At 43.1% G+C, this 11,331-nt stretch overlaps 1 protein-coding gene across 2 annotated transcripts in view; it reads right to left on the bottom strand.

The window, feature by feature from the left end:
- Positions 1 to 1,822: 1,822 nt before the first annotated feature.
- The window catches only part of sap30bp (SAP30 binding protein), a 39,231-nt gene continuing 29,722 nt past the window's right edge, over positions 1,823 to 11,331 (bottom strand). For both annotated transcript variants that reach the window (XM_063219443.1, XM_063219453.1), the window contains 7 exons: positions 10,706 to 10,794; positions 6,064 to 6,155; positions 5,886 to 5,946; positions 5,299 to 5,350; positions 5,122 to 5,180; positions 4,240 to 4,324; positions 1,823 to 3,124 (listed from right to left, as the gene is read on the bottom strand). In XM_063219443.1, the coding sequence (XP_063075513.1) occupies positions 2,946 to 3,124; positions 4,240 to 4,324; positions 5,122 to 5,180; positions 5,299 to 5,350; positions 5,886 to 5,946; positions 6,064 to 6,155; positions 10,706 to 10,794 (617 nt within the window). In that variant the 3' untranslated portion in view covers positions 1,823 to 2,945. The remainder of the gene's footprint in view (positions 3,125 to 4,239; positions 4,325 to 5,121; positions 5,181 to 5,298; positions 5,351 to 5,885; positions 5,947 to 6,063; positions 6,156 to 10,705; positions 10,795 to 11,331) is intronic.

The raw sequence follows: 11,331 nt of genomic DNA, 5'->3' as shown, positions 1-11,331 counted from the left end.
CGATTCGATTAATTAATTAATGCGATTTAAAAAATTAATCGCAGTATATATAGCTACATAGTTCTGGATTAGACCAGTGGAGGGCAGTATTACGCCTGATGGTGAACAGCCTGCTGCAATTGAGAGGAGTTCTCTCTTCTTTTAAAAATGATTGATTAAGCTTATTTATTGTAATTATTCAAAATCCATGTGAAAAAATATATTTTTCACTGTTCTCAAGTCAGATTTTCAAATGCGATTAATTAATTTCAAAGCCTATGGATTAATGCGATTAAAAATTTTAATCGATTCCCAGCCCTATATTTAACATATCGATTTAAACAACAGGAAATACAAGCTAACATTCTGAACTTTTATTTCAAACTCATTTTTTCGTCTCAAACCTAAATGTCTTTAGTGGACAACAAAAACAAGATAATTTGTCTTGCTGTTCCAAGTATTCTGGAGGGGACTGTATGCATCGATATCTCAGTGAGTGTTAGGGCTTACCGTCAGAGGCGGATTATGATTACATAGGCCCTTGGGTCAGAGAACAAGAAAGACCCCCCTTAATGGGTGTTGCTAATGTAAAAAATGATTATGGACTTTTAGGCCAGATGTGAGTCTATTGTTGGGGGTAAAGGTGGGGTAGTGCTCTGAGAAAAATGTTGAAAATATACATAGTTGTCAAGAGTGCAATTTCAACTCAATATCAGAATGGAAATATAGTGGGTCTTGAGCTGCAGGGTCCCCTTGACTCTTGGGCCGCTGGGCCTCGTTTGCCCTTGCCGTTCATCGGTCCTTGTTTACTGTAACGCAGGGTGGGGTGCAAACGTTAAACCGCTGTGACACACATCAATAAAAACAGCTGAGATACGGAAGATGGCTGCCAAAATCCTGCGGCTTACGATACACCAGTCAGGAGGTGAGTGACACACACACACTACTCTTGAGTATTCCTGGTGTTCTTTTCAGACATCCTATTGACTGCCATTACAATGAAATGAAAGAATGCAAAACTGCCCATATAAAAATCATCACAGATGTTCACAGTCACCTTCTTTGAAGTTCTCCTGTCGTGGTGACATTTGGTCCTCACAAATGCATACAGTAGTAATACAGTAGTTCCCAGAGTTTTCCATGTGGACCCCTGGACCAAACAATAGTGCCTCGGTTCTGGTTTGAAATTAGGGCTGCACAGTATTAGAAAAATATGCCAATACACGATAACATGACTGTATACCGCGATATCGATATTACTCGCAATATTTAATATGTACATATATTTTCCCCTCTCAACTTGCCATTCTACTCTTTATCATGTATAAAACATGATAAAGCAATGTTTTATTTCCAACATTATTTTTATTTGGCAAAAACATGGCTAATATACAGCATCAACTTAAAAGGTCAACCTTTTTAATACCTTTTTTAACCTTTTCACCAAATTTGCTGTTATTAAACATGAAAAACTAGGTATCGTAATTTAACCAACTTTTGCGATAGGCTACGTGTATTGCAAGCCGTGATATCGTGATGATACATTTTCGATATATTAATTGTGCAGCCTTATTTGAAATGATTGGACAGCTCTCATCCAATTGCTGATAGTTACTCAACAACAACATATCGCAGGCGTTTACGTCAACGTAAGAAGCGTCCTCCCCCTTTCGCCCCTACCAAACCGTCTCTTCACTTATTGGCTGTTTTCTGGGGAGTGTTGGCCAGATCCTACCACTCAACATCGCTCCCAAGTATGGAGCCAATCTTTTGGCGGAAATACATAGGACGGCGCGCGAGGATAGTTATTACTACCAAACCAAATAAAGGACATACAGCAGGTTTTTTTTTTAAGAAAACATGAATGCCTTTAATGTTCATGACTATCATCTGTAGGGAGGTTTGTACACTGGTAAAAAATAATTCCACAACTTTGTTTTCTTTGTGAAGAGACCGTTACAACAGAATGAGACCTGACAATAAAAGAAAAGAACAGAAATGATGATGAAAGGATGTTTGTCCCTTTTGTCCGTCGGACTCCTCGGGTGCAGTGAGGAGGGCGAGCTTTCCATAGCTGTGGTTGCACATCACGAGTCGATGAAACCAAAAAGAGGCTCAAACACCTCCACACATCGCACACTCGCGCGCACGCAGGCACACACACAGTAAAAAGAAATGAAAGGTTCCTCAAAGAATCCTCGGCTGGATTAAGGGGGGGACCTTCTCTCTGAGGGTATCTGCAGACCAGTTCCGACAAGGTGCGGCCCACTGCTCTGCCAACGGTCGATATCACTGTTTTCAACACAACCCCATACAGTCTGAACATCTGTGCTGGTGTGCGGGGTTGTACAGAAAAAAAGTGGAATCGAAGGTTGGCAGAACGTTGGCGGAACCGGATCCGCAGAGTGGCTGTTGTGTTGCGTGGGGTTGTTTGGGCTTGTGTGGTGTTGTGGGGTTGTATTATGTTGTGTGTTGTTTTGGTTTGTGTTGTGTTCCAGCTCTGTATATTTCACAGTGGGCGGAGTCAGTTCACATTGACTGCAGGGATGTGGCCTACTGTGCTAATTAGGCTCATCCTGATTGGACAAACAATCTCAGCAATCACAATGCCATTTAGAACAAACCGATGTTGACATTTAACCTTTACACTCAATATATGCACAGAGAAATGTAGGAAAAAAACAAAAAACGAGCAAGATGGAAAGAAACAAATCCCAAAAATAAAAGCTAAAGAAAATAGCCCTCATGATTGAGAGGACTTGCTTCTGTTCTGAAGCTGGTGGTGGCAGTAACCTGTGACATGATCACAGCTGACATTAGCCTCAAATACCTTCCTAAAGCCATACAACATACTATATACACAAGCGCACGCACACACACACACCATCCCTCACTCCCTCCCACCCTGAAAATCCTCGCTCACGCACGCACGCACGCACGCACACACACACAATCTCTCTGGTGAGTCACTGCTTGGCCTTCTTCAGGATGGTTCCCACTGCTGAGATGACGGTGGTCTTGGTTCCGCTGGCGGTGGTCGTCACGGAGACGACTCCAGGAAGTGTTGCCGTGGTGGTGATGAGGGCGGGCTGGGCCAACGTCACTGGGACAGCAGAGTCCCACTTACTCTTCCGCTTATGGGCTTCTGTTGGAGAGAGAGAGCGAGAGAGAGAGAGAGATATATATATTGAGAGAAGGAGTCAGTCACACTCACACTTACCCTTATTTGTAACATGTTGATATGAGTTCATGACACACATGAAAGTTAGGACACACATGGCACAAATGGACAACAACAGAACACACTGATGTGCTTGTGACACACATGGCAAATGTTGGGGACAAAAGGACAACAGAGCACACCCGCACGAGTGTGTGACACACATGAGCATGGTTGGTGATAGTGTTGGTGACAATTGAACAACAGAAAACATCCATACGAGTTTGCGAGTGTACAGTAGGACGGAGTCAGCGGAAGATGAAGGACAGGACACAGAGGGGTCTCAAAAGGGTGAATGGGGTCTCTGTGACATGAACGAAAGGGAGGACAACAAAATGTGTGCAAGGCATTCCACCAGCCATTTAACTACCACCAATTTCTTTTCAGCAAAGTTTCAGAACGCACATGCTAACTCTCTCTCACACACAGACACACAAAAAGGCCTTTGTTCGTCTTATGGCCTTGCTAGATGCCATCCGGTGGGTTCCTATGCAACTGCCACCATTACAGTCAAGCCTTCTATCTGGAGATGTTATAAACGTTCTAGCTTCCCATTTCTGATCAAATCTTTCCTTAAAAGAAAAAGTCTATTTATACATTGATATGGTGTGGTGAACCATTTCATTCTTTTATACGCTATTTATACATTTTATGTGCAGTTCTGTCGTGCTTTTTGCTGCTGGCTACAAGACAGACTGGCCTTAGTAGACAGGATAGTAGACATGAACGAACAGACAGAGAGAGACAGAGAGAGAGAGAGAGAGAGAGAGAGAGAGAGAGAGAGAGAGAGAGAGAGAGAGAGAGAGAGAGAGAGAGAGAGAGAGAGAGAGAGAGAGAGAGAGCAAGGCAGGTAGTAGCTGCCGCTGCCGCTGCTGTGTGTGCACCTGTACCTGTGTGTGTGTGTGTGTACCTGTTGAGGTGGTGATAGCTGCTGCTCTCTCTGTGTGTGTGTGTGTGTGTGTGTGTGTGTGTGTGTGTGTGTGTGTGTGTGTGTGTGTGTGTGTGTGTGTGTGTGTGTGTGTGTGTGTGTGTGTGTGTACCTGTTGAGGTGGTGGTAGTTGTGTTGGCGGTAGTGGCTGCTGGGTTGGTGGTGGTTCCTTTCTTGGTGCCCGTCACAAACTCAATCTACAAAACAAAACACATGCAGCATTGAGTACATAATATATTCGGTACATGATATATTCCATTCAAATGTAAATGAGGTGTTCTACGCTAGTTTGCCTCTCTCGCCACTCGGGGCTTGAACCCGCCACCTACTAGTCAACGTACCAGTTCGGCATGGGAGGCACAGCATGATACCGCTGAGCTCAAAGTCCAGACCAATAGCTCAGCGCAATGATACTTTACGAGGCTTCTCGAGGGAGGTTTACTAACGTTCCACGCCAAACTCTTCTAGTTGGCCTCCGATACAGGGTGAGTTATGGATGGGGTGTCGACATAGAGGGGCACATGTTCATTGTATGGGTCCTGATCCTTAATGGAGCATTGGTTCCCCATGGGCCAGCCACAGGGTTAGTTATGTGACCCCCCCTTACCAACAGAAATAAAGCCACAGGCCCTCGGTTAAGATGGAGTGGCCCATTGGACCATCTTTAAAGGTGCACCGTGCAAGATTGTGGCCAGAGTAGGTATTGCAACTGTGCTGCTCATTGAAACTGTGCTTCCTATTACCAAATCTTCTCATGAATATTAGTGGTATATTACATGGCTTCAACTTTGCAATATCGTACTACTAGTGTTGTAATCACATTTGTAAATGTATGTCTACTTTATACAACGCTAGTTCTTCATATGTTCAATGCTCATAGCAGGACATCGGTTCCTAATGGGTTGTAAGCCAATAGCAAGGACATCAGTTCGATTTCTAATGGGTTCTCTAAGCCCACAGCAGGGCATTGGTTCCGTTTCTCATGGCTTCTCACCTTGGTCCTCTCCTTTTTCGCCTTCTCCAGTTTGTCCATCTCCACCTTCTGAGCCTTGGCTGTCGGAGAACACACACACACTCACTAGAGGGCACTCACAAGTTGGACATCGCTTAACAACAATGATAATTTTGTGCTATTGCATGTTCAGGTGTGTGTGTGTGTGTGTGTGCATACCCAGTGCTTCATAATAAGAGTCCTCAGACCAGCCGTGGGGATCAAACATGTCCTAAACGAAGGAGGAGTAGAGGAGATTCAGAATGGGCATCGTGAGGCAAAACGTAACTTATACCTAGTGTTGCACCGATACCGATACCAGTATCGGTATATCGGCACTAAAATGGTGGTATCGGTATCGGCGAGTACCAACAAATAGGGCACGATACCATTTACAGATGCTTGTATGACACTTAAACAGCCTTGAAATTAGTTATTTCATAGAGATATTTAAAAAGTATAAAAAGTTTTGCTGGATTCACTTTGTATTAGTCTTTTTCCTGTTTCACAAAGGTAGGCAGCAGCCTGAAAAAAGCCATGCAATGATTTTACATCCAAGTAGTATGCACTGCAGCCCTTCATATATAGGCCTATACATTTCATAAAGGGTGGTATCGGTATGGTATCGGTATCAAACGATACTGCACAGTCAGGTATCGGGGCCAAAAAATGGTATCGGTGCAACACTACTTATAACCATCACACAAGCTCGTAGCAGGAGTCCTAATACATTTTCGCTGTTTCAGTGTAATACCATTTCTGCTTACCTTTGGGTAGTTGGTTCCAAGCTCATCGATGCCACAGAACTGGATCAGTTTCTCATAAATACTGCAAACAAAAGACCCAAAGAACGCGCATTAAAAAGGGAGTCCTGCAAGTAGTAGATAGCATTCTAATTCTACAATTCTGGAAGCGGAATTCTATATGTCGTTCTAGAACTCCAACCTTGGGTTCCGGAAGTCTTTCCTCTTCTGGATGGCACTGTTGGTGTCGAAGTCTTCACAAAGCTTACGGAGATACAGCTTCTTAATCTTCTCCTGTGGAGGGATAAACACACACATTACATCAGGGGTCCCCAACCTTTCTGGGTCTGAGGGCTACTGAGGGCTTCTTCAGGGCTACCAAGGGCTACTTGTTTGATCAAAATCCTCTACTGATGTCTTGACATCATTCCCAAATCACACTATGATTGAGTGATCATTTGCTTATAGGTTATAAAGAAATAATCTTGTATTTAAATCAAGAGAACCATTAACTGTGACTGAAATCTTGTAGTCGGCACTGTTTTACAAACATCCTCGGTGGGCACATCAGAAGCTCCTGGAGGGCTACCTGGAGCCTGCGGGCATCACGTTGGTGATGCCTGCATTACATTATATAGCTGAGACTTTTATACAAAGCGACGTAGTTATTTACAGGGTATTGGTTACAGTCCCAGGAACAGTGTGGGGTTAGGGGTCTTGCACAAAAGCACATCAGCCCTGGAGTAAGGTAGGGAGTGGAAGGGTGGGATTTGAACCCACAACCTTCTGGTCTACAGCCCATGCCCTGAAACTGATATTGGCCCCTGCGCAGCACATTATACAGAGAGACAAGTGTGTGCAAGACTCCATGATTTGCATAACATAGGAGCATTTAAGAAATCATAATTCAAATATTTAATACATCAATCAAAGGCGCCATTACAGGATCATTCAGCTCAGGCTTCCCTGTGGTGCATGCACGACACATGCACATGTTACCACCACACATATTGCTAACAGCAGGATATCAGCTGAATCAGCAGGATGCATCAGAGGAGTGTTGGGATTTTGCCTAAAGCTCGGCTGCTAACTGCCCGCAACTTGTCTGTGAGTGTGTGTGTGTGCGTGTGTGTGTTTAAGTATTGCGAAAGCATGGAGTGTTCGTGAGCAGTCCTTGGGTGTGTGTCTGTAAATGTCAATATGTAAGCAGTGTGCGTGGCGCGAGTGCATGTGTGTTGAATGTCTTCCTGTAAAATTACACTATAGTTGTGTGTGTGTGTGTGTGTGTGTGTGTGTGTGTGTGTGTGTGTGTGTGTGTGTGTGTGTGAATGGGTCCTTTGTGTGGATGCGATTCTGATACGAGAGAGTCAAATCTGACAACTAGGCTCCAGAATAGAGAAGGGCGGGGGGTCCACACACGGACGTACGTGTGTGTGTGTGTGTTTGTGTGTGTGTGTGTGTGTGTGTGTGTGTGTGTGTGTGTGTGTGTGTGTGTGTGTGTGTGTGTTTGTGCGTGCGAGAGAGAGAGATTGATGAGGGGACACGGCCTGACTGACACTGTTTATGACTGTCATAGACGTGTGTGTGTGTGTGTGTGTGTGTGTGTGTGTGTGTGTGTGTGTGTGTGTGTGTGTGTGTGTGTGTGTGAGCAAGTGTCTTTGTCTTGAGTGTGTTAAGGGGTAAGGTTGATGGCCATAACAGCCCTTGACCATCACCATGAACATGTGCGTGTGTATGTGTACTCATAGTCTCACTCAAGAACTGAAGTGAAATTTATGTGGACAAGCACGGTCTGTCATGAAAACCTACTGCTAAATAAGATGGCTAATGTTCTATACTACAACCCAAAGACTATAGCTCTACCAGAGAAGATTAAGTAGAGATACTTCATTATTTTATTTCTTATTATATTGAAAGATCCCCAATTAGCTTGTGCCATAGCTGTTCGTTAGTCTTCCTGGGGTCCTCATTCAAATATGTCACAAACTAGAAATGCACTCAGAGAGTTAAGACCTTCGCGAAGGGAGCTGTTTGATTGAACATTACACAATGTTACACCCTAAAGACACGCAAGTCTTTCTGCCTTGTGTTTGTGGAGTTAGAAACTGGAATGTCAAAATTCACCCTTTCCCGCGAGGAATCTTAAAAAAAAAAAAAAAACAACCTCCTGGATCTATATCATGATCCGGGTCACCACCAATATTTAATGACTTGTTCCTTTTGTCGTTTCCAATAACTCCACAAAATTTCATCAAAATCCATTCATAACTTTGAGTTATCCTGCTGTCAGACAGACAAACAGACAGAGAGACAAACAAACCAACACGAACGAAAACATACAGTAACCACCTTGGCGAAGGTAATCATGAGTTTATAAGGAGTTTCTTCCAGAATCTAAGTGATATACGGCTCAAAGCCATGCTCCTTTAGGAGACTAGGAGAATGAATGGACTTCAATGGCCATTTAGGAGACCAGGCTTCATCCTACTGTACAGAATTGGTGTCATGTGACATGACTTATCTTGCTCACCGTATTGAAAATCTTTGGCCACACTCATTTGGGAGGGGAGTGAGGCAAGCCTCTACAACACGCTGCTGCACCTTCTGACATGACTTTCACTCGCTCAGCCACTGTGAGTCAAGAGCGTCAGTGGATGGCATTTTAAACACCCGATTTCATAATGTCCCCCGCTTATGAAAAGCAGTGAAGCACGTGCAATTCAAATTTGCTTTGCTTGCGTAACTGATCTTTTATAAATCAGTCTTATTACAGCACGCTTTCACCCAGGAAGTTGCCCATCAAAGTAAGAGCACATGTGAAACATCTCCTATGTCGCAAGAGTGATTTAAAGGTGGTTGTGCGGGTTAAGATTTAAAAACCAATCTCGTTTTCACCACTTTCTTTTTAGTAGTACACATATAAATCATTTTCCATCGTATTTTATTTAGTTGGGCACCACAAAATATATGAAAAAGTAGCAGTTATTCTTTCTCCATAAAGCAGTGCATGACATCATATTGGGGACTGGAGAGACAAGATTCTATATCCTCTCCACTGAGGGGGAGTCCCCAATGTGACATCACTAAATTCTGCATAAAAAAAAAAATAAACATAAAAAAAATCTCTGAAATGGTGTTAGTGTTCATGTATTAATCAATGGTATACGTATTTTGAGTGCTTTAAGTGCCTATTAATCATCTGTAGTGGTTAACCTGCACAACCACCTTTAAAGGACCAGTTCAGTCAATTTCAATATGCTGTTGTATTGCTCACGTCACGCTACCCTTGACTTGTCAGTACCCGGTGATGCCACCTTTTTCTGCTCAGCCCTTTCTGAGATATGAGCACTTGTAATAGAGGCAGCATTTGTTTACATTAAAAAAAAAAAAAAACGTAAGCCTACTCCAAATATTTTCCCAAAAGGTACCGCTGTTAGTTGTCTGCTGATGTTTTATAACCTTTTGGATGTTTTTGGGAATAAATAAAAATGTTTTTTTAAAAATGTAAACAAAGCGCTGCCCCCATTACAATGACCAGGATCTCGGAAAAGGCTGAAGAAGAAGAAAAAAACATCTCAGGTACTGACAAGTCCAGGGTAGTGTGAGCATTACAACTGCATGTTGAAATTGACTGAACTGGTCCTTTAAGGGGAGTATCCATCTTGTGAAAGTGACTTTAGTGAAGTATTTATGCCATAATGGTGACTTGTGGCATAATGTTGACAAACTACTGTAAGTTTTGTGGATAAAAATGTCTATTTCTGTAATTTCAAAATGGAAGACATTGAGAAGAGCCACCTTTAACGTATGGAAAGTAAAATTTCCCCACTCATCATGAAAAATTAGAATTGGATGGTGGTGGCAAGTATTTGTGAAAAAGGAAACATTTGTGAATGGCCAATATGAGTTCTGGAAATAAACTACTAAAATCTATTACACTATCCTCCAAACCATTGCATATCTAACTGTTTTACGGCTAACTTATGGAAGTCTGAATGTCATAAAGGTAACACAGGTGAGGCGTCTATATCTTAACGTTAACTTATGGAATTGTGTATGCATGTCTTCAGGGTATGTTGTGGAAGTGTGCATGACATACAGTTCAGGTATCTGATGTGTTTGACGCCTGCAGGATCAGACAGGTCTAGCAGAACACTGAGGCGTTTCCATAGCTGCAGGGGCAGGAAATGTGTCATGGATATGACGCCTGGCGATAGCCAATCAGAGTTGGGTGGGTGTGGCCAAGGCAATAACCGCCTCTCTGCCAGCTACAGGAGAGAGTAGCCCCTCCCTGGTAATCTCACACACTCACTGTCTCAATCACACACACAGGCAGGCCAATTCTCTGAATCACATACACCCATACACACTTCCTGAGTCAATGACACACACAAACACACTACCTGAGTCCATATCTCCCACACACACACACACACACACACACACACACACACACACACACACACACACACACACACACACACACACACACACACACACACACACACACACACACACACACACACACACACACACACACACACAAATCACAACCACAAAAGCGGAGAAGTGTGTGTGCAAACAGTGTGTGTGCGCAGAGGGAATGCCCGGGTATACAGTAACAAAGTAATTAGCGCCAGTGGAGCTGAGATTTCACTGGCTTCATATCCTATGTACTGTATAGGAGTATGTGTGTGTGCAGTGCAGAGAGGTCTCATCCTGCACACTGACTCATCTATATATATATATATATATATAGTGTGTGTGTGTGTGTGTGTGTGTGTGTGTGTGTGTGTGTGTGTGTGTGTGTGTGTGTGTGTGTGTGTGTGCGTGCGTGCGCGCACCTGTAGTTGGCTGGAGCAGCGTCCGGGGGGTTCCGGGGGTATTTTGATGTCGTCAGGTGACATGTTCCGTACCTTCTCTGAAAACATGGCTGTGGACACACACACACACACACAAACAATTATGTACATCTCTAAAACACAACACAACACACACACACACACACACACACAAACTATATGTACATGAAACATGCTTTGGACACACCAGCACATGATGAGATACGTACGTCCTTCTTACACACACCAATCATATAGAATAGAACACAAAAATATGGAATAATAGAAGATAACTAGAAAGAATGTTCATTCAGTAGCAATGTGAGCTTTGTTAATAGGTAGTCAAAATAGATAGGAAAAACTGCTGGAATAGAAATGAACACAGTTCGACATGACAAGCCAGGCATTGCCCCATTGCTTACGGATATGCAATAGGGTGCATCAGATGCCCCCTATGAAAAGATATTGCCTTGGCCCTATAGTAAAAATGTTCTACACCCAGTAAAAACACACTGTGTAAAATATTTTGAAATTTGGATGTAGTCTACCGGGGCCACCAGCCCCATGAAAATAGAAAATAATGGTGATAGTCAGAATCTTGGAATAGAAATGGACATTTTGCTGCATAA

This window comes from Engraulis encrasicolus, chromosome 2 (assembly GCF_034702125.1).
Source record: "Engraulis encrasicolus isolate BLACKSEA-1 chromosome 2, IST_EnEncr_1.0, whole genome shotgun sequence".
NCBI lineage: Eukaryota > Metazoa > Chordata > Actinopteri > Clupeiformes > Engraulidae > Engraulis > Engraulis encrasicolus.
This window is presented reverse-complemented; position numbering and strand designations above follow the sequence as displayed.